Genomic DNA, 25,372 nt, shown 5'->3' with positions numbered 1-25,372 from the left:
TCAGTGAAATGTTGATTTAATTAAAGAGTTAAGATGATGTTCAGTCACCAGCAGTGGGTAGGTTTTGCATTACAGGCAGGGTAGATCTGAGAAATTAATGATTCAACAGTGATTTCCTGCAGTCCTGCATTTAATACATTTCCCCTTTATTAAGAAAGAGAAGAAACCTGTTGGACTTTAACCTGGTGTTGTAAGACTTTGTACAAGAAAGAGAAGGGCATTAGTATGGGATTTGTTTGAGATTGATACAGGGCTATGGGGAGACAGTGGGGCAGGAAGATTAGTTCAAGGCTATGGGGAGAGAGTTGAACAGTGGGATTAATTTGCAATTGATACAGGGCTATGGGGAGAGAGTGGGGCGGGGGATTAGTTCAAGGCTATGGGGAGAGAGTGGGACAGAGGGATTCATTTGTAATTGATACATGGCTATGGGGAGAGAGTGGGACAGTGGGATTCATTTGCAATTGATACAGGGCCATTGGGAGAGAGTGGGACTAGGTTGGTGTTGATACAGGGCTATGGGCACAAATGTGACAGTGGGATTAGTTTGAGATTGATGCAGGGATATTGGGGCGAGAATGGGGCAGTGGTACTAGTTTGGGATTGATACAGGGTTGTGGGGCGACAGTGGTCCAGTGAGATTAGTTTGGGATTGATACAGGGCTATGGGGAGAGTGTGGAGCACTGACGTTAGATTAGGATTGAAACAGGGCTATGGGGAGAGAGTGGGGCAGTGGGATTAGTTTGGGATTGATACAGGGAATGGGGAGAGAGTGGTCCAGTGGGATTAGTTTGGGATTGATACAGGGCGGTGGGGTGACAGTGGTCCAGTGGGATTAGTTTGGGATTGATCCAGGGTGTGGGGCGACAGTGGTCCAGTGGAATTAGTTTGGGATTGATACAGGGCTGTGGGGCGACAGTGGTCCAGTGGGATTAGTTTGGGATTGATCCAGGGTGTGGGGCGACAGTGGTCCAGTGGAATTAGTTTGGGATTGATACAGGGCTGTGGGGCGACAGTGGTCCAGTGGGATTAGTTTGGTATTTATACAGGGCTGTGGGGTGACAGTGGTCCAGTGGGATTAGTTTGGGATTGATACAGGGAATGGGGAGAGAGTGGTCCAGTGGGATTAGTTTGGGATTGATACGGGGAATGGGGAGAGAGTGGTCCAGTGGGATTAGTTTGGGATTGATACAGGGAATGGGGAGAGAGTGGTCCAGTGGGATTAGTTTGGGATTGATACGGGGAATGGGGAGAGAGTGGTCCAGTGGGATTAGTTTGGGATTGATACAGGGAATGGGGAGAGAGTGGTCCAGTGGGATTAGTTTGGGATTGATACAGGGAATGGGGCGACAGTGGTCCAGTGGGATTAGTTTGGGATTGATACAGGGAATGGGGAGAGAGTGGGCAGTGGGATTAGTTTGGGATTGATACAGGGAATGGGGAGAGAGTGGTCCAGTGGGATTAGTTTGGGATTGATACAGGGAATGTGGAGAGAGTGGTCCAGTGGGATTAGTTTGGGATTGATACAGGGAATGGGGAGAGAGTGGTCCAGCGGGATTAGTTTGGGATTGATACAGGGAATGGGGAGAGAGTGGTCCAGTGGGATAAGTTTGGGATTGATACAGGGAATGGGGAGAGAGTAGTCCAGTGGGATTAGTTTGGGATTGATACAGGGAATGGGGAGACAGTGGTCCAGTGGGATTAGTTTGGGATTGATACAGGGAATGGGGAGAGAGTGGTCCAGTGGGATTAGTTTAGGATTGATACAGGGAATGGGGAGAGAGTGGCCCAGTGTGATTAGTTTGGGATTGATGTGAGAAAGAACTAAAAGGGACATGATGGGCCAAATGGCCAAAAGATTATTATTATTATTACACAAACATTGTTGAGCTGACACCCGTTAATCCTGTAGCTACGATACAAGCCAGTTTGGGAGGGAGGAGGCTGAAGACTTTCACGTTGCAGGATATTGAGGGAGTTGATAAAGCTGTTGGAAAAGAGAGTTTTGAACACACTGAGCATGCTGGGATTTTCCATCCCTCTCAGGAACCCTCACTCGATCCACAAGATGCTGCACCCAGTCGAAGAGAATTGAAGCATTGTGTTCACAGCACAAGTTTGAGGAAGGCCAGGAGCAGTGTGGTGCCAATAGAGGCATTGAGTTGGGTTGGGCCAGAGTTGGAAGTGGTTGTGGGACCAGGTGTGGTGGACCGGGTAAAGTTCCGTGACTCGAGGTTGCACATGTTGTCCTTGCAGCAGTAGAAAGCGTTGTTCGGATCAATCGCAAAAAGTCCCAAATAGCCAGGATCTTGACAGATAACATTGGAAACACAGCCTTTCATCACGTACGTTGTGGTATCCCCTGTGTGTGTAGCAAAGGGACAGCGATCAGTTTAATACCTTCAAATTTAAGTGCATTTTGAACAGCTCACCATCATCTCCCACCAGATCCAATTCCCCATCAGTGCCATTTAAACTATCCCGGCCTCCGATTGACGCAGACAATCTCTCTGGAACAGAATCAGGCCATTCAGCCCATCGGGCCTGTTCCGTCAATCAATTTAGGCTAGGGTCCATTTGTTCCTTCACTCCATCTACCCACCTTGGGTCTACAACCCTCAATTCCCTTCACCAATAAAAATCTGCCAATCTCAGTTTGGAAAATATCAATTGACCCTCCAAACCTCAGTAGTTTATTTGGAGTGGTGGGGCAGGTGGGGGAGGCAGCGGGGCGGGGTTGCGGGAGAGTGTCCCAAATTTCCACTACCTTTTGTGTGAAGAAGTGCTTTCTGTCATTAGCCCTGAACCGCCCTGTTTTGGACCTTCCTACCACACCAGAGGCGATAGTTTCTCTCCATCAACCTTATCCAAACCTGAAATCATCTTAAACCACTTGATTAGATCACCCCTTAATCTTCTATACTCATGGGAATACAGGCCTAGCTAGTGCAACCTATCCCTGTAAATTAACCCTTTTAGCCTCAGTATCATTCTAGTGAATCGTGGTTACGCCCTCTCCAAGACCAAGATATCCTGCCTCAGGTGTGGTGCCCAGAACCTAACACAATTTCTCCTGGTGAAGTCTTCATGTAGGTACAAACTAGCTTCCAACATCGATGACTTTCCTTTTCAAGGAACGTTTATAATTAATTTCTATCTCTTTCTTCTAATTCCGCCTCCAGTCGATGTAGAGGAGATGCTTCCACTTGAGAGACAGACCAAATCTAGGGGTCATCAATATAAGATCGTCACTAATGGGGAATTCAGGGGGAACCCCTTTATCCAGAGTGTGGTGAGATAGTGTAAGTCACTCCCACAGAGAGTGGCTGAGGTGAAGAGAATAGACACCTTAAAGGGGAATCTGGATAGACACACGATGGGGAGAGGAATAGAAATATATGGCGATGGGGTGAGATGAAGAGGTTGTGGGACGAGGCTCGTGTGGGACAGATGGGCTGAATGGTCTGCTTCTGGGCTGTAAAATCCCACATATTAGTCGGCGTTTTTATATCACTCCGTAAAATGATGAATAAAGTCTTGGACCTACTCCATCTCAGGATTCCTGAAGTGTGGACACAGCGATCCTGTTGTCCTCTACATTTAATCGTCGTCATGAAATTGCTACACCCGGCCTCAGTAATAGCAAAACATCCATGACATTCCAGACCATTCAGTGTACTGTTGTCTATCTCTGAAATGCAAACAGACAACAACATTAACCTGTCCCATTCTACTCTTCTTTTTTTTTTTAACAATACAGCGCAGTACAGGCCCTTCGGCCCACGATGTTGCACCGAAACAAAAGCCATCTAACCTACACTATGCCATTATCATCCATATGTTTATCCAATAAACTTTTAAATGCCCTCAATGTTGGCGAGTTCACTACTGTAGCAGGTAGGGCATTCCACGGCCTCACTACTCTTTGCATAAAGAACCTACCTCTGACCTCTGTCCTATATCTATTACCCCTCAGTTTAAAGTTATGTCCCCTCGTGCCAGCCATTTCCATCCGCGGGAGAAGGCTCTCACTGTCCACCCTATCCAACCCCCTGATCATTTTGTATGCCTCTATTAAGTCTCCTCTTAACCTTCTTCTCTCCAACGAAAACAACCTCAAGTCCATCAGCCTTTCCTCATAAGATTTTCCCTCCATACCAGGCAACATCCTGGTAAATCTCCTCTGCACCCGCTCCAAAGCCTCCACGTCCTTCCTATAATGCGGTAACCAGAACTGTACGCAATACTCCAAATGCGGCCGTACCAGAGTTCTGTACAGCTGCAACATGACCTCCCGACTCCGGAACTCAATCCCTCTACCAATAAAGGCCAACACTCCATAGGCCTTCTTCACAACCCTATCAACCTGGGTGGCAACTTTCAGGGATCTATGTACATGGACACCTAGATCCCTCTGCTCATCCACACTTTCAAGAACTTTACCATTAGCCAAATATTCCGCATTCCTGTTATTCCTTCTAAAGTGAATCACCTCACACTTCTCTACATTAAACTCCATTTGCCACCTCTCAGCCCAGCTCTGCAGCTTATCTATATCCCTCTGTAACCTGCTACATCCTTCCACACTATCGACAACACCACCGACTTTAGTATCGTCTGCAAATTTACTCACCCACCCTTCTGCGCCTTCCTCTAGGTCATTGATAAAAATGACAAACAGCAACGGCCCCAGAACAGATCCTTGTGGTACTCCACTTGTGACTGTACTCCATTCTGAACATTTCCCATCAACCACCACCCTCTGTCTTCTTTCAGCTAGCCAATTTCTGATCCACATCTCTAAATCACCCTCAATCCCCAGCCTCCGTATTTTCTGCAATAGCCTACCGTGGGGAACCTTATCAAACGCTTTGCTGAAATCCATATACACCACATCAACTGCTCTACCCTCGTCTACCTGTTCAGTCACCTTCTCAAAGAACTCAATAAGGTTTGTGAGGCATGACCTACCCTTCACAAAGCCATGCTGACTATCCCTGATCATATTATTCCTATCTAGATGATTATAAATCGTGTCTCTTATAATCCCCTCCAAGACTTTACCCACTACAGACGTGAGGCTCACCGGTCTATAGATGCCGGGGTTGTCTCTGCTCCCCTTTTTGAACAAAGGGACCACATTTGCTGTCCTCCAGTCCTCTGGCACTATTCCTGTAGCCAATGATGACATAAAAATCAAAGCCAAAGGTCCAGCAATCTCTTCCCTGGCCTCCCAGAGAATCCTAGGATATATCCCATCAGGTCCCGGGGACTTATCTATTTTCAGCCTGTCCAGAATTGCCAACACCTCTTCCCTACGTACCTCAATGCCATCTATTCTATTAGCCTGGGGCTCAGCATTCTCCTCCACAACATTATCTTTTTATTGAGTGAATACTGACGAAAAATATTCATTTAGTATCTCGCCTATCTCTTCAGACTCCACACACAATTTCCCATCCCTGTCCTTGACTGGTCCTACTCTTTCCCTAGTCATTCGCTTATTCCTGACATACCTATAGAAAGCTTTTGGGTTTTCCTTGATCCTTCCTGCCAAATACTTCTCATGTCCCCTCCTTGCTCGTCTTAGCTCTCTCTTTAGATCCTTCCTCGCTACCTTGTAACTATCCATCGCCCCAACTGAAACTTCACACCTCATCTTCACATAGGCCTCCTTCTTTCTCTTAACAAGAGATTCCACTTCCTTGGTAAACCACGGTTCCCTCGCTCGACGCCTTCCTCTCTGCCTGACCGGTACATACTTATCAAGAACACACAGTAGCTGTCCCTTGAACAAGCCCCACTTATCCAGTGTGCCCAACACTTGCAGCCTACTTCTCCACCTTATCCCCCCCAAGTCACGTCTAATGGCATCATAATTGCCCTTCCCCCAGCTATAACCCTTGCCCTGCGGTGTATACTTATCCCTTTCCATCATTAACGTAAACGTCACCGAATTGTGGTCACTGTCCCCAAAGTGCTCTCCTACCTCCAAATCCAACACCTGGCTTGGTTCATTACCCAAAACCAAATCCAACGTGGCCTCGCCTCTTGTTGGCCTGTCAACATATTGTTTCAGGAAACCCTCCTGCACACACTGTACAAAAAACGACCCATCTATTGTACTCGAACTATATCTTTTCCAGTCAATATTTGGAAGGTTAAAGTCTCCCATAATAACTACCCTGTTACTTTCGCTCTTATCCAGAATCATCTTCGCCATCCTTTCCTCTACATCCCTAGAACTATTAGGAGGCCTATAAAAAACTCCCAACAGGGTGACCTCTCCTTTCCTGTTTCTAACTTCAGCCCATACTACCTCGGAAGAAGAGTCCCCATCTAGCATCCTCTCCGCCACCGTAATACTGCTCTTGACTAGCAGCGCCACACCTCCCCCTCTTTTGCCTCCTTCTCTGAGCTTACTAAAACACCTAAACCCCAGAACCTGCAACATCCAATCCTGTCCCTGCTCTATCCATGTCTCCGAAATTGCCACAATATCGAAGTCCCAGGTACCAACCCATGCTGCCAGTTCCCCTACCTTGTTTCGTATACTCCTGGCATTGAAGTAGACACACTTCAAACCACCTACCTGAACACTGGCCCCCTCCTGCGACGTCAAATCTGCGCTCCTGACCTCTATACTCTCATTCTCCCTTACCCTAAAACTACAATCCAGGTTCCCATGCCCCTGCTGCATTAGTTTAAACCCCCCCCAAAGAGCACTAACAAATCTCCCCCCCAGGATATTTGTGCCCCTCAGGTTCAGGTGTAGACCATCCTGTCTGTAGAGGCAGGTCCCACCTTCCCCAGAAAGATCCCCAGTTATCCAGAAACCTGAATCCCTCCCGCCTGCACCATCCCTGTAGCCATGTGTTTAAATGCTCTCTCTCCCTATTCCTCATCTCACTATCACGTGGCACGGGCAACAACCCAGAGATAACAACTCTGTTTGTTCTAGTTCTGAGCTTCCATCCTAGCTCCCTGAAAGCCTGCCTGACATCCTTGTCCCCTTTCCTACCTATGTTGTTAGTGCCAATGTGGACCACGACTTGGGGCTGCTCCCCCTCCCTCCTAAGGACCCGGAAAACACGATCCGAGACATCACGTGCCCTTGCACCTGGGAGGCAACATACCAAACGTGAGTCTCTCACGCTCCCACAAAATCTCCTATCTGTGCCCCTGACTATAGAGTCCCCAATTACTAATGCTCAGCTCCTCTCCCCCCTTCCCTTCTGAGCAACAGGGACAGACTCCGTGCCAGAGGCCCGTACCCCATGGCTTACCCCTGGTAAGTCCCCCCCCCCACAAGTATCCAAAGCGGTATACTTGTTTCTCAGGGGAACGACCGCAGGGGATCCCTGCACTGACTGCTTTTTCCCAGTCCCTCTTACAGTTACCCACCTATCTCCAATCTTTGGTGTAACTAATTCCCTGAAGCTGCTATCTATGACAATTCTGAATTCATACAAGCAATCAATCACCACCCAAAACAGAATCACAGGTCTGTGCTCATTAAAAGGCACTGGGCCTCTGCCATGGATATGTTGGATGTTGCCCAGAATGAAACATTTAAGTTATGAAGAGAGGTTGGAGAAGCTTGGGTTGTTTTCGCTGGAGCAGAGAAGTGTGAGGGGTGACCTAATCGAAGTGTAGAAGATTCTGAGGGGCAGGGACAGGCTGGATAGTGAGTAGCTGATCCCCCTAGTTGAAGGGTCAGTCACGAGGCAACATGAGTTCACAGTGAGGGCAAGAGGTTTAGGGGGAATTTGAGGAAAAAACTTTTTTTTACACAGAGTGTGATGGCAGTCTGGAATGTACTGCTTGGGAGGGTGATAGAGACCAGTTGCCTCATATCCTTTAAAAAGTACCTGAATGAGCACTTGGCACTTCATAACATTCAAGGATATGGCCAAGTGCTGGCAACTTGGGATTAGGTGAGTAGGTTGGGTGTTTTTCATGAAAAAGGCCCCTTTATCCCCACTCTCTGCCTTCTGCCAGTCAGCCAATCCTCTATCCATGCCAGGATCTTACCCTTAATTAACACCATGGGCTCTTAACTTATTTAACAGCCCCTATGCGGCAACTTGTCAAAGGCCTTCTGGAAATCTGACATCTTCAGGTTGTGACTTATGCAGTAGAAATACATGTTGCTTGCTAACGTTTATGATCTAACTGCAGCAGAAGGTGAAATAAGTGAGATCGAGCACACTGGACCAAACTCCCTCTCACTGCCCTCACCCAGTATTGGTGCTATTCAGTGTCTTACCTGGTTCAACATCATCATTGCAGAGGTCGGAGCTACAACAGGTGGTGTGCACGTAGCTGGAAAAAATTCCACTATTGAAAGTGGCGAGACCAAAACAGCGTCCACAGCCACTCAGAAGGAAATTGGTGCGTGTTGGACCTAATTGAACAAATCACATTATATTACGTCACCAACCTGACAACCTGTCCACTTCATTAAACCCTAGTAGCCTCAGTATCATTCTGATGAATGCAAGGTTACAGGACTGGAGGAGGTTACAGAGATGGAGAGGGTCAGAGCTGCTGGAAAAGGCTGCAGAGATAGGGAGGGTCATAAAGGCTGGAGAAGGTTAGAGATGGGGAGGGTCATAGGAGCTGGAGAAGGTTAGAGATGAGGAGGGTCATAGTGGCTGGAGGAGGTTACAGAGATAAGGAAGGTTTTAAGAGCTGCAAGAGGTTACAGAGAAAGGGAGGGTTGTAAGAGCTGGATGAGATAGAGAAATCTCTGTAACTCACAACTTCCAATGCTGTCTAAGAACCTAATACAGGATTGGTAACCGAGGATTTCGAGGATATCCAAATAAGAGAGCAGTCCGACAGTTCAAATAAGGTTTTCATCTGCCACAAAATGTATTGCACGGGATCTGGCCCAAACTACAAAAGAACAACAAGGTCTTGATTGAAAGGGAGGGCACTATCCTTGGGAAAGATGGTGGCCAAACTTGATCAGATCTGTTTTGCACCCCAGCGTGTACAGACAGGAGGAACTGTAGGAGACCCTCATCATCCCTCGACAGGACATTCCATCAGTACAATGGAAAGACATAATGGAAGACACTCAGATGCCAGAACAAACTCCAATTGAGCAGAACGTTTTTGCAACAACAGAATCCAGTTCTTATCGGACAGCAGTGAGAACACGAAATGTCAGAATTATCAAGCCTCCAGATCGCCAAAACATATTAGATCCGTCTTGAATAGGAGAGATAGGATAGTATTAACGATGTAGGTACATGCAGTAAACAGGAATAGCTTATAATACATTGGATAAAGAATTGGGGAGGTTGGAGTGTAAGGGTCTGGCGCATAACAGATCAATGTGGTACTGAGTACAGAACCGTCCACACAGATGTCAGAGAACATAAAATCTGCACTGTAGGTCAGTCTCGAATTCAACAGAGCCATTGGTAGAAGCAAACATGGAGACAGCTCCTAGCTTGATGCCCTTATTATATTTACGTACATTTTATGACAACAAATACAAGTGTAAACATAACTCAGTAAATAGCATCCCCCCAACCAACAACCATTCCCAACCAACATGGCTTATACACACAATTCCCCAATCCCACCTCCTCCTCTCGCAAATCCCGCCTAAACTAAACTATCTCCCCCTACCCCGCCCCCCCCCCCCCCGCCCCACATTCCCTACCCCCCTTGCCCCCTCCTGATGTGTCTGCTAACAGTATAGTTTCCACCAAAGAAGTCGATAAACGGCTACCACCTCCGGACGAACCTCCACATTGATCCTCTAAGGGATCTCTTGATTTTCTCAAGCCTGAGAAACCCAGCCATATCACTAGCCCATATCCCCAATTCCGGGAGTTCAGAGTCCCTCCACGCTTATCGGAGCCGTCTCCGGACTACCAAGGAGGCAAAGGCCAGAATGTGAGCCTCTCCCGCCCCTGGATCCCCAGGTCTTCCGACAGTCCAAAAATCGTCACCTCTGGACTCGGTGCCACCTTGTCTTTAGCACCGTGGACAAGACATCGGCAAATCCCTGCTAGAATTCCCTGGGCTTCAGGCATGCTCAAAATATGTGGACATCGTTTGCGGGCCCACCCGCACACCTCCCACACCTGCCCTCCATCCCTTCCAAAAACCTGCTCATCCGGGCCATCATGTGTGTGCCCGGTGGACCACCTTAAAGTGTATCAGGCTGAGCCTGGCACATGATGAGGACGTGTTGACTCTGCTCAGGGCATCCTCCCACAAACCCGGCTCTATTGTCTTACCCAGCTCATCTTCCCACTTGTGCTTTACCTCCCCTATCTGGGTTTCCTCCCACTCCATGAGCTCTTTCTAAATTTCCGAGACCTTCCCCTCCCCCACTCCCGTTTTCGAAACTACCTTATCCTGTACCCCTGTGGCGGTAGAAGCGGAAAGGTCACAACCTGCTTTTGTACAAAGTCCCTCACCTGCAGATAGTGAAACCCATTCCCACCCGGCAGCTCAAGCTCCTCCTCCAAATCCTCCAAATAAGGAAAGCTGCCATCGATAAACAGATCCCCCAGCCTCTCAATCCGTGCTCTCCACCACCTCCGAAACCCCCCATCCAACCTCCCCAGCACAAACCGGTGGTTCCCATAAATTGGAGCCCAGACCAGCGCTCCCCCACTCCCATATGCCTCCTCCACTGTCCCCACACCCTCAGAGTTGCTACCAGCACGGGCTTGTGGAGTACCAGGCCGGCGAGAATGGCAGAGGTGCCATTATCAGCACCCCTGAACTTGTGCCCTTACATGATGCCGCCTCTACCCACTCCCTCACCGACCCCTCCCCCACTACCCACTTTCTCATTATGGCTACATTTGCCGCCCAGTAATAATTCCTAAAGTTTGATAAGGTCCCCCCCAACCCCCAGCTCTGCTCCAACCCAACACCACCTTCCTTACCCGCGGGGTTTTACCTGCACATCCTAGTTCTTGTAGTTAGTAAACACATTCTGTGGAACTATATAAGACATGGACGTCCTTAATGTTTACGGAGCGATAGCCAACACCTTTGAACACCACCATTGGTGTCCAAGCTCGGACCCGGGATCAGGAATTCCTTTCCGTAACTTCTCAGCCTCTCTTTTTCCCTCTCTCTCCTCCTTCAAGACACTCCTTAAAAACTACCTCTTGGCCATGTGACCTATACCTCACCATGCGACACAGTGTTAGCTTTTCATTTGGTCTCGCTGCTGTGAAGCACTTTGGGATGTTTACTACATTAAAGTTGCTGCTGCTGAAATCTCAGAGTGAAAGTAAAATCCCAATGATTGCACAGTACTTACCAACGACGTCGTTGACACTGATGGATCTGCATGTATGATGAATTGTTCTGTTACACTCGGTTGTGGTGTTTAATGCACAGCTGCCAGTGAGACTATTACATTTGTGACAAATCAGAGAGTAACCTGTGAGAAAAAAAAATTTAAAGTTTATTTTTAAACCAGCATTTATTGCCCATCCCTAATTGTCCCTTGAGAAGGTGGTGGTGAGCTGTCTTCTTGAACCGCTGCACTCCGTGAGGTGAAGGTACACCTACAGTGCTGTTAGAGAGGGAGCTCCAGGATTTTGACCCAGTGACCTTGAAGGAACAGCCGATATATTTCCAAGTCAGGATGGTGAGGGACATGGAGGAGAACCTACAGTTGATGGGGTTTCCAGGTATCTGCTACACTTGTCCTTCTAGATGGTTGTGGTCGTGGGTTTGTAAGGTGCTGTCAAAGGAAGCTTGGAGAGTTACTGCAGTGCATCTTGTAGATGGTCCACACTGCTGCCACTGTTCGGCAGTGGTGGAGGGTTTGAATGTTTGTGGAAGTGGTGCCAATCAAGTGGGCTGCTTTGTCCTGGATGGTGTTGAGCTTCTTGAGTGTTGTTGGAGCTACACTCACCAGGCAAGTGGGGGGTATTCCATTACACTCCTGACTTGTGCCTTGTTATGTAGTGGGCAAGCTTTGGGCAGTCAGGTGGTGAGTTACTCACAGCAGGATTCCGGCCTCTGACCTGCACTTGTAGTCGCAGTATTTATTTGGCTAGTCCAGTTCAGTTTCTTGCCAATGGTAACCTCCAGGATGTTGATAGTGGGGGATTCACTGATCGTAATGCCATTGAATGTCAAGGGGCAATGGTTTGATTCTCTCTTGTTGTCATTGCCTGGCACTTGTGCAGCATGAATGTAACTTGTCAGCCCAAGCCTGGATATTGTCCAGAGCTGCCACATTTGAACGTGGACTGCTTCAATGTCTGAGGAGTCGTGAATGGTGCCGAACATTGTGCAATCATCAGCGAACATCCACACATCTGACCTTATGTTGGAAGGGAGGTCACTGATGAAGCAGCTGAAGATGGTTGGGCCTAGGACACTACCCTGAGGAACTCCTGCAGTGACGTCTGGAACTGAGATGACTGGCCTCCAACAACCACAACCATCATCCTTTGTGCTGGGTGTGACTCTAACCAGTGGAGAGTTTTCTCCCTGATTCCCATTGACTCCAGTTTTGCTCGGACTCCTAGATGCCATATTCAATCAAAAACTGCCTTGATGTCAAGGGAAGTCACTCTCACCTTTGGGGTTCAGCTCTTTTGTCCATGTTTGAACCAAAGCTGTAATGAAGTCAGGAGCTGAGTGAACCTGGCAGAATCAAACTAAGCACCAATGAGCAGGTTATTGCTCAGCAAGTGCTGCTGGATAGCTCTGTTGATGACTCCTTCTGTCACTTTACTGATGACTAAGATTAAACTGATCGGGTGGTAATTTGCTGATTTGGATTTTGTCCTGCTTTTTGTGCATCGGACATACCCAGGCAATTTTCCACATTGCTGGGTAGATGCCAGTGTTGTAGCTGTACTGGAGGAGCTTGGCTAGAACTTTGGCAAGTAATGGAGCACAGTCTTCAGGACTATTGCTGGGATATTGTCAGGGACCTTGGCCTTTGCAATATCCAGTGCCTTCTGCTGTTTCTTGATCTCCGGAGGGGACCGAGGTGGATCATCCACTCGGCATTTCTGGGTAAACACTATTGCAAATGCTCCAGCCTTGTCTTTTGCACATATGTGCTGGATTCCTCTATCATTGAGGGTGGGGATATTGGTGGAGCCTCCTCCTCCAGTGAGTTGGATTAATTGTCCACCACCATTCATGGCTGGATGTGGCAGGACTGCAGAGCTTAGACCTGATCCGTCGGTTGTGGGATCGCTTAGCTTTGTCTATTACTTGCTGCTTATATTGCTTGGCATACAAGTAGTCCTGTGTTGTAGTTTCACCAGGTTGACATTTTTTGGGAAGCCTGGTGTTGCTTCTGGCATGCTTTCCTTTACTTATCATTGATCCAGGGTTGATCCCCTGGCTTGGTGGTCGTGGTAGAGTGGGGAATATGCCGGGCCATGAGGTTGCAGATTGTGGGTGTGTACAATTCTGCTGCTGCTGATAGCTCACAGTGCATCATGGATCGCATACTCAAGTTGCTGGATCTGTTCTGAATTTATGCATTTATGATAGTGCCGTACAACACGTACTCAATGTGAAGATGGGAACCCATCTCCACAAGAACTGTAGGGTGGTCACTTCTGCTGATACTGTCATGGACAGATGCATCTGCAGCAGGCAGATTGGTGGGGATGAGGTTGAGCATGTTTTCCCCTCTTGTTGGTTCCCTCACCACCTGCTGCAGTCCCAGTCTAGTAGTTTTGTCTCTTAGGACCCGGCTAGCCAGGTCAGTAGTGGTGCTGCCTAGCCACTCATGTTGACGAACATGAAAGCACCCCCATCCAGAGTACATTCTGTGCCCTTTCCGCCCGCAGTGCTTCCCCCGTGGTGATTAACTTGGAGGAGTACTGATTCATCAACTGATGGTGGCTGGGACATGGTAATCAGCAGGAGGATTCTTTCCCCATGTTTTGCCTGAGGCCATGAGACTTCAGGGAATCCTGGGGCAACTCTATCCTGACTGTATACCACATTGCACCCACCTCTGCTGGGTCTGACCTGCACGTGTGACAGGACATACACAGGGATGATGATAGTGGTGTATTAAAACTCAACAAAACTCACTCCCCAAATGGGGATATCACAGTAATAAAACACACCAACACTCACACCCCAATGGAGAATTCACTCTGTAATAAAACACACCAACACTCACTCCCCAATGGAGATATCACTCTGTAATAAAACACACCAACACTCACACCCCATGGAGATATCACTCTGTAATAAAACACACCAACACTCACTCCCCAATGGGGACATTACTCCGTAATAAAACACACCAACTCTCACTCCCCAATGGAGATATTACTCTGTAATAAACACACCAGCACTCACTCCCCAATGGGGATATCACTCTGTAATAAAACACACCAACACTCACTCCCCAATGGGGATATCACTGTGGTAAACACACCAACACTCACTCCCCAATGGAGATATCACTGTAATAAAACACACCAACACTCACACCCCAATGGAGATATCACTCTGTAATAAAACACACCAACACTCACTCGCCAATGGAGATATCACTGTAATAAAACACACCAACACTCGCTCCCCAATGGAGATATCACTCTGTAATAAAACACACCAACACTCACTCCCCAATGGGGATATAACACTGTAATAAAACACATCAACACTCACACCCCAATGGAGATATCACTCTGTAATAAACACACTAACACTCACTCCCCAATGGGGATATCACTCTGTAATAAAATACACCAACACTCACTCCCCAATGGGGATATCACTCTGTAATAAAACACACCAACACTCACACCCCAATGGAGATATCACTCTGTAATAAAACACACAAACACTCACTCCCTAATGGATATATCACTGTAATAAACACACCAACACTCACTCCCCAATGGGGATATCACTCTGTAATAAAACACACCAACACTCACTCCCCAATGGGGATATCACTCTGTAATAAAACACACCAGCACTCACTCCCCAATGGGGATATCACTCTGTAATAAAACACACCAACACTCACTCCCCAATGGAGAATTCACTCTGTAATAAACATACCAACACTCACTCCCCAATGGGGACATTACTCCGTAATAAAACACACCAACACTCACTCCCCAATGGAGATATCACTCTGTAATAAACACACCAACACTCACTCCCCAATGGAGATATCACAGCAATAAACACACTAACACTCACTCCCCAATGGAGATATCACTCTGTAATAAAACACACCAACACTCACTCCCCAATGGGGATATCACTCTGTAATAAAACACACCACCACTCACTCCCCAATGGGGATATCACTCTGTAATAAAACACACCAACACTCACTCCCCAATGGGGATATCACTGTGGTAAACACACCAACACTCACTCCCCAATGGGGATATCACTGTAATAAAACACACCAACACTCACTCCCCAATGGAGATATCACTGTAATAAAACACACCAACACTCACTCCACAATGGGGATATCACTGTAATAAACACACCAACACTCACTCCCCAATGGGGATATCACTGTGGTAAACACACCAACACTCACTCCCCAATGGGGATATCACTGTAATAAAACACACCAACACTCACTCCCCAATGGAGATATCACTGTAATAAAACACACCAACACTCACTCCACAATGGGGATATCACTGTAATAAAACACACCAACACTCACTCCCCAATGGAGAATTCACTCTGTAATAAACATACCAACACTCACTCCCCAATGGGGACATTACTCCGTAATAAAACACACCAACACTCACTCCCCAATGGAGATATCACTCTGTAATAAAACACACCAACACTCACACCCCAATGGAGAATTCACTCTGTAATAAATATACCAACACTCACTCCCCAATGGGGACATTACTCCGTAATAAAACACACCAACACTCACTCCCCAATGGAGATATCACTCTGTAATAAACACACCAACACTCACTCCCCAATGGAGATATCACTGCAATAAACACACTAACACTCACTCCCCAATGGAGATATCACTGTAATAAAACACACCAACACTCACACCCCAATGGAGAATTCACTCTGTAATAAACATTCCAACACTCACTCCCCAATGGGGACATTACTCCGTAATAAAACACACCAACACTCACTCGCCAATGGAGATATCACTGTAATAAAACACACCAGCACTCACTCCCCAATGGGGATATCACTCTGTAATAAACACACCAACACTCACTCCCCAATGGGGATATCACTGCAATAAACACACTCACACTCACTCCCCAATGGAGATATCACTCTGTAATAAAACACACCAGCACTCACTCCCCAATGGGGATATCACTCTGTAATAAACACACCAACACTCACTCCCCAATGGGGATATCACTGCAATAAACACACTAACACTCACTCCCCAATGGAGATATCACTCTGTAATAAAACACACCAGCACTCACTCCCCAATGGGGATATCACTGCAATAAACACACTAACACTCACTCCCCAATGGAGATATCACTCTGTAATAAAACACACCAACACTCACTCCCCAATGGGGATATCACTCTGTAATAAACTCACCAACACTCACTCCCCAATGAGGATATCACTCTGCAATAAACACACCAACACTCACTCCCCAATGGAGATATCATTCTGTAATAACACATACTAACACTCACTCGCCAATGGAGATATCATAGAACATAGAACATAGAACGATACAGCGCAGTACAGGCCCTTCGGCCCACGATGTTGCACCAACATGAGAAGTCAAAAAACAAAAGCCATCTAACCTACACTATGCCATTATCAGCCATATGCTTATCCAATAAACTTTTAAATGCCCTCAATGTTGGCGAGTTCACTACTGTTGCAGGTAGGGCATTCCACGGCCTCACCACTCTTTGCGTAAAGAACCTACCTCTGACCTCTGTCTTATATCTATTACCCCTCAGTTTAAGGCTATGTCCCCTCGTGCTAGCCATTTCCATCCGCGGGAGAAAGCTCTTACTGTCCACCCTATCTAACCCCCTGATCATTTTGTATGCCTCTATTAAGTCTCCTCTTAACCTTCTTCTCTCTAACGAAAACAACCTCAAGTCCATCAGCCTTTACTCATAAAATTTTCCCTCCATGCCAGGCAACATCCTGGTAAATCTCCTCTGCACCCGCTCCAAAGCTTCCACGTCCTTCCTATAAAGAGGTGACCAGAACTGTCCGCAATACTCCAAATGCGGCCGTACCAGAGTTTTGTACAGCTGCAACATGACCTCATGACTCCGGAACTCAATCCCTCTACCAATAAAGGCCAACACTCCATAGGCCTTCTTCACAACCCTATCAACCTGGGTGGCAACTTTCAGGGATCTATGTACATGGACACCGAGATCCCTCTGCTCATCCACACTTCCAAGAACTTTACCATTAGCCAAATATTCCGCATTCCTGCTATTCCTTCCAAAGTGAATCACCTCACACTTCTCTACATTAAACTCCATTTGCCACCTCTCAGCCCAGCTCTGCAGCTTATCTATGTCCCTCTGTAACCGGCAACATCCTTCCGCACTGTCGACAACACCACAGACTTTAGTGTCATCTGCAAATTTACTCACCCACCCTTCTGCGCCCTCCTCTAGGTCATTTATATAAATGACAAACAGCAACGACCCCAGAACAGATCCTTGTGGTACGCCACTTGTAACTGAACTCCATTCTGAACATTTCCCATCAACCACCACCCTCTGTCTTCTTCAGCTAGCCAATTTCTGATCCACATCTCTAAATCACCCTCAATCTCCAGCCTCCGTATTTTCTGCAATAGCCTACCGTGGGGAACCTTATCAAACGCTTTACTGAAATCCATATACACCACATCAACTGCTCTACCCTCGTCTACCTGTTCAGTCACCTTCTCAAAGAACTCGATAAGGTTTGTGAGGCATGACCTACCCTTCACAAAGCCATGCTGACTATCCCTAATCATATTATTCCTATCTAGATGATTATATATCTTGTCTCTTATAATCCTCTCCAAGAATTTACCCACAACAGACGTGAGGCTCACCAGTCTATAGTTGCCGGGGTTGTCTCTACTCCCCTTCTTGAACAAAGGAACCACATTTGCTATCCTCCAGTCCTCTGGCACTATTCCTAGAGCCAATGATGACATTAAAATCAAAGCCAAAGGCTCAGCAATCTCTTCCCTGGCTTCCCAGAGAATCCTAGGATAAATCCCATCAGGCCCCGGGGACTTATCTATTTTCAGCCTGTCCAGAATTGCCAACACCTCTTCCCTACGTACCTCAATGCCATCTATTCTAATAGCCTGGGTCTCAGCATTCTCCTCCACAACATTCTCTTTTTCCTGAGTGAATACTGAAGAAAAATATTCATTTAGTATCTCGCCTATCTCTTTAGACTCCACACACAACTTCCCATCCCTGTCCTTGACTGGCCCTACTCTTACCCTAGTCATTCTTTTGTTCCTGACATACCTAGAGAAAGCTTTTGGGTTTTCCTTGATCCTACCTGCCAAATACATCTCATGTCCCCTCCTTGCTCGTCTTAGCTCTCTCTTTAGATCCTTCCTCGCTACCTTGTAACTATCAAGCGCCCCAACTGAAACTTCACACCTCATCTTCACATAGGCCTCCTTCTTCCACTTAACAAGAGATTCCACTTCTTTGGTAAACCACGGTTCCCTCGCTCGACGCCTTCCTCCCTGCCTGACCGGTACGTACTTATCAAGAACACGCAGTAGCTGTTCCTTGAACAAGCTCCACATATCCAGTGTGCCCAACACTTGCAGCCTACTTCTCCAACCTACCCCCCCCAAGTCATGTCTAATGGCATCATAATTGCCCTTCCCCCAGCTATAACTCTTGCCCTGCGGGGTATACTTATCCCTTTCCATCACTAACGTAAACGTCACCGAATTGTGGTCACTGTCCCCAATGTGCTCACCAACCTCCAAATCTAACACCTGGCCTGGTTCATTACCCAAAACCAAATCCAATGTGGCCTCGCCTCATGTTGGCCTGTCAACATATTGTGTCAGGAAACCCTCCTGCACACATTGTACAAAAAACGACCCACCTAATGTACTCGAACTATATCTTTTCCAGTCAATATTTGGAAAGTTAAAGTCTCCCATAATAACTACCCTGTTACTTTCGCTCTTATCCAGAATCATCTTCGCCATCCTTTCGTCTACATCCCTAGAACTATTTGGAGGCCTATAGAAAACTCCCAACAGGGTGACCTCTCCTTTCCTGTTTCTAACCTCAGCCCATACTACCTCGGAAGAAGAGTCCCCATCTAGCATCCTCTCCGCCACCGTAATACTGTTCTTGACTAGCAGCGCCACACCTCCCCCTCTTTTGCCTCCTTCTCTGAACGTACTAACACCTAAACGCCGGAACCTGCAACAACCATTCCTGTCCCTGCTCTATCCATGTCTCCGAAATGGCCACAACATCGAAGTCCCAGGTACCAACCCATGCTGCCAGTTCCCCTACCTTATTTCGTATACTCCTGGCATTGAAGTAGACACACTTCAAACCACCTACCTGAACACTGGCCCCCTCCTGCGAAGTCAAATCTGTGCTCCTGACCTCTCCTCTCAATCTCTCGTACCCTAAAACTACAATCCAGGTTCCCATGCCCCTGCTGCATTAGTTTAAACCACCCCAAAGAGCACTAACAAATCTCCCCCCCCAGGATATTTGTGCCCCTCAGGTTCAAATGTAGACCATCCTGTCTGTAGAGGTCCCACCTTCCCCAGAAAGAGCCCCAGTTATCCAGAAATCTGAATCCCTCCCGCCTTCACCATCCCTGTAGCCACGTGTTTAATTGCTCTCTCTCCCTATTCCTCATCTCATTATCACGTGGCACGGGCAACAACCCAGAGATAACAACTCTGTTTGTTCTCGTTCTGAGCTTCCATCCTAGCTCCCTGAAAGCCTGCCTGACATCCTTGTCCCCTTTTCTACCTATGTCGTTAGTGCCAATGTGGACCACGACTTTGGGCTGCTCCCCCTCCCCCTAAGGACCCGGAAAACACGATCCGAACATCACGTACCCTTGTACCTGGGAGGCAACATACCAAACGTGAGTCTCCCTCGCTCCCACAAAATCACCTATCTGTGCCCTGACTATCGAGTCCCCAATTACTAATTCTCTGCTCCTCTCCTCCCTTCCCTTCTGAGCAACAGGGACAGACTCCGTGCCAGAGGCCCGTACCCCATGGCTTACCCCTGGTAAGTCCCCCCCCCCACAGGTATCCAAAGCGGTATACTTGTTACTCAGGGGAACGATCGCTGGGGATCCCTGCACTGACTGCTTCTTCCCAGTCCCTCTTACAGTTACCCATCTATCTCCAAACTTTGGTGTAACTAATTCCCTGAAGCTGCTATCTATGACCCCCTCTGCCTCCCGAATGATCCGAAGTTCATCCAACTCCAGCTCCAGTTCTCTAACTCGGTCTTGGAGGAGCTGGAGATGGCTGCACTTCCTGCAGGTAAAATCAGCAGGGACACTAACGGCATCCCTCACCTCAAACATCCTGCAGGAGGAACATTGCACTCCCTTCCCTGCCATCCCTCTAACTTCCAACCAAGATCTGGTTAATAAATAAATACATTTTTTAAAAATAATAATAATATAATATGGCACTTACCTCACACCAATGGGTCTTATTATTAGGTTTGAGGAGGCGGGCGGGTGGGAGACACTACACGTGTAGTGTCTCGGGTTTCCGCTCCACCAGAATTTATTGGTGGGGGGGGGGGGACCTTCCCAGAAGTCCGCGGGTAGAACATCCGGTTCCCGCCTTATATTAAAAAAAACAGAAAAGAAGAACAGAAACGGGACCAGGTAAGTGTTTTTAAACTAAATACTCACCTCCCGGCAGGCCGCTGCACGCCGCTCCCGCCGATATCACTGTCATAAAATACACCAACACTCACTCCCCACTGGAGATATCACTCTGTAATAACACATACTAACCCTCACTCGCCAATGGAGATATCACTGTCATAAAACACACCAACACTCACTCCCCACTGGAGATATCACTCTGTAATAACACATACTAACCCTCACTCGCCAATGGAGATATCACTGTAATAAAACACACCAACACTCACTCCCCACTGGAGATATCACTCTGTAATAACACATACTAACCCTCACTCGCCAATGGAGATATCACTGTAATAAAACACACCAACACTCACTCCCCACTGGAGATATCACTGTAATAAAACACACCAACACTCACTCCCCACTGGAGATATCACTCTGTAATAACACATACTAACCCTCACTCCCCAATGGAGATATCACTCTCATAAAACACACCAACACTCACTCCCCACTGGAGATATCACTCTGTAATAACACATACTAACCCTCACTCGCCAATGGAGATATCACTGTAATAAAACACACCAACACTCACTCCCCACTGGAGATATCACTCTGTAATAACACATACTAACCCTCACTCGCCAATGGAGATATCACTGTAATAAAACACACCAACACTCACTCCCCACTGGAGATATCACTCTGTAATAACACATACTAACCCTCACTCGCCAATGGAGATATCACTGTAATAAAACACACCAACACTCACTCCCCAATGGAGATATCACTCTATAATAAAACACACCAACACTCACTCGCCAATGGGGATATCACTCTGTAATAAAACACACCAACACTCATTCCCCAATGGGGATATTACTCTGTAATAATACACACAAACACTCACTCGCCAATGGAGGTATCACTGTAATACAACACACCAACACTCATTCCCCAATGGGGATATCACTCTGTAATAATACACACGAACACTCACTCGCCATTGGAGATATCACTGTAATAAAACACACCAACACTCACTCCCCAATGGGGATATCACTCTATAATAAAACACACCAACACTCACTCCCCACTGGAGATATCACTCTGTACTAACACATACTAACCCTCACTCGCCAATGGAGATATCACTGTAATAAAACACACCAACACTCACTCCCCACTGGAGATATCACTCTGTACTAACACGTACTAACCCTCACTCGCCAATGGAGATATAACTGTAATAAAACACACCAACACTCACTCCCCACTGGAGATATCACTCTATAATAAAACACACCAACACTCATTCCCCAATGGGGATATCACTCTGTAATAATACACACGAACACTCACTCGCCAATGGAGATATCACTGTAATAAAACACACCAACACTCACTCGCCAATGGGGATATCACTCTGTAATAAAACACACCAACACTCACTCGCCAATGGAGATATCACTCTATAATAAAACACACCAACACTCACTCCCCACTGTAAATATCACTCTATAATAAAACACACCAACACTCACTCCCCAATGGGGATATCACTCTATAATAAAACACACCAACACTCACTCCCCACTGTAAATATCACTCTATAATAAAACACACCAACACTCACTCCCCAATGGGGATATCACTCTGTAATAACACATGGTAACCCTCACTCGCCAATGGAGATATCACTGTAATAAAACGCACCAACACTCACTCCCCACTGGAGATATCACTCTGTAATAACACATACTAACCCTCACTCGCCAATGGAGATATCACTGCAATAAAACACACCAACACTCACTCCCCACTGGAGATATCACTCTGTAATAACACATACAAACCCTCACTCGCCAATGGAGATATAACTGTAATAAAACACACCAACACTCACTCCCCAATGGAGATATCACTCTATAATAAAACACACCAACACTCACTCCCCAATGGAGATATCACTGTAATAAAACACACCAACACTCACTCCCCAATGGGGATATCACTCTGTAATAATACACACGAACACTCACTCGCCAATGGAGATATCACTGTAATAAAACACACCAACACTCACTCGCCAATGGAGATATCACTCTATAATAAAACACACCAACACTCACTCCCCACTGTAAATATCACTCTATAATAAAACACACCAACACTCACTCCCCAATGGGGATATCACTCTATAATAAAACACACCAACACTCACTCCCCACTGTAAATATCACTCTACAATAAAACACACCAACACTCACTCCCCAATGGGGATATCACTCTGTAATAACACATGGTAACCCTCACCCGCCAATGGAGATATCACTGTAATAAAACGCACCAACACTCACTCCCCACTGGAGATATCACTCTGTAATAACACATACTAACCCTCACTTGCCAATGGAGATATCACTGCAATAAAACACACCAACACTCACTCCCCACTGGAGATATCACTCTGTAATAACACATACAAACCCTCACTCGCCAATGGAGATATAACTGTAATAAAACACACCAACACTCACTCCCCAATGGAGATATCACTGTAATAAAACACACCAACACTCACTCCCCACTGGAGATATCACTCTGTAATAAAACACACCAACACTCACTCCCCGCTGGAGATATCGCTCTGTAATAAAACACACCAACACTCGCTCCCCAATGGGGATATCACTGTAATAAAACACACCAACACTCACTCCCCAATGGAGATATCGCTCTGTAATAAAACACACCAACACTCACTTCCCAATGGGGATATCACTGTAATAAAACACACCAACACTCACTCGCCAATGGGGATATCACTCTGTAATAAAACACACCAACACTCACTCACCAATGGAGATATCACTCTGTAATAAAACACACCAACACTCACTCCCCAATGGAGATATCACTCTGTAATAAAACACACCAACACTCACTCCCCAATGGAGATATCACTCTGTAATAAAACACACCAACACTCACTCACCAATGGGGATATCACAGTAATAAAACACACCAACACTCACTCACCAATGGAGATATCACTCTGTAATAAAACACACCAACACTCACTCCCCAATGGAGATATCACTCTGTAATAAAACACACCAACACTCACTCCCCAATGGGGATATCACAGTAATAAAACACACCAACACTCACTCACCAATGGAGATATCACTCTGTAATAAAACACAGCAACGCTCACACCCCAATGGATATATCACTCTGTAATAAAACACACCGACATTCACTCCCCAATGGGGATATCACTCTGTAATAAAACACACCAACACTCACTCACCAATGGAGATATCACTCTGTAATAAAACACACCAACACTCACTCCCCAATGGAGATATCACTCTGTAATAAAACACACCAACACTCACTCACCAATGGGGATATCACAGTAATAAAACACACCAACACTCACTCACCAATGGAGATATCACTCTGTAATAAAACACAGCAACGCTCACACCCCAATGGATATATCACTCTGTAATAAAACACACCGACATTCACTCCCCAATGGGGATATCACTCTGTAATAAAACACACCAACACTCACTCCAAATGGGTATATCACTCAGTCATTAAACTTACCAAAACTCACTCCCCAATGGAGATATCACTCTGTCATAAAACACACCAACACTCACTCCACAATGGAGATATCGCTCAGTAATAAAACACACCAACACTCACTCCCCAGTAGAACATAGAACATAGAACATACAGTGCAGAAGGAGGCCATTCGGCCCATCGAGTCAGCACTGGCCCACTTAAGCCCTCACTTCCACCCTATCCCCATAACCCAATAACCCCTCCTAACCTTTTTGGACATGAACGGCAATTTAGCATGGCCAATCGACCTAACCTGCACGTCTTTGTACTGTGGGAGGAAACCGGAGCACCTGGAGGAAACCCACGCAGACATAGGGAGAACATGCAGAATCCGCACCGACAGTGACCCAGTGGGGAATCGAACCTGGGACCCTGGTGCTGTGAAGCCACCGTGCTAGCCACTTGTGCTACCGTGCTGCCCAGTGGAGATAACACTCTGTAATAAAACACACCAACACTCACTCCCCATTAGGGACATCACTGTAATAAAACACCCCTCACTCTCCAATGCGGGACATCACTCCCTGATATAACACTGGGTGTACACTATTTATCATAACCTTTCTGTGTTGAAACACAGGGACGCTGTAATATTCGTCAGATTCCAACCCCAATACTCAAACCCTCTTAATTGATCTCAAGCACAAAACGTCACCTTCTCATTTGCAATGTTATCACAATAATCGATATATCTTTGTGAAAAATATAGAAGGAGAGGTTGTGTAGGGATTGAGAAGACACTGTGACCCCTCAGTTACATTACCTCCTGTCACCAAGGCGATGAGAAGCACTGCTCCAAGCAACAACTTCATTTTCTTCTCTATTTCTCTCTGCACTCCCAAGACTTGGTGGATCTGCTCAGAATAA

General features: G+C 46.6%; 1 protein-coding gene across 1 annotated transcript; it reads right to left on the bottom strand.

Moving 5' to 3' along the window:
- LOC140386561 (urokinase plasminogen activator surface receptor-like) lies at positions 1-25,372 on the bottom strand. Its single transcript, XM_072468984.1, has 5 exons — positions 25,269-25,372; positions 11,307-11,429; positions 8,271-8,408; positions 3,549-3,692; positions 1-2,363 (listed from the first exon to the last, which is right to left on the bottom strand). Exons 1-5 carry the CDS (start codon positions 25,315-25,317, stop codon positions 2,107-2,109), a joined length of 711 nt encoding a protein of 236 aa, XP_072325085.1. The 5' UTR covers positions 25,318-25,372; the 3' UTR covers positions 1-2,106.

Source organism: Scyliorhinus torazame, chromosome 12, assembly GCF_047496885.1.
Source record: "Scyliorhinus torazame isolate Kashiwa2021f chromosome 12, sScyTor2.1, whole genome shotgun sequence".
Lineage (NCBI taxonomy): Eukaryota > Metazoa > Chordata > Chondrichthyes > Carcharhiniformes > Scyliorhinidae > Scyliorhinus > Scyliorhinus torazame.
This window is presented reverse-complemented; position numbering and strand designations above follow the sequence as displayed.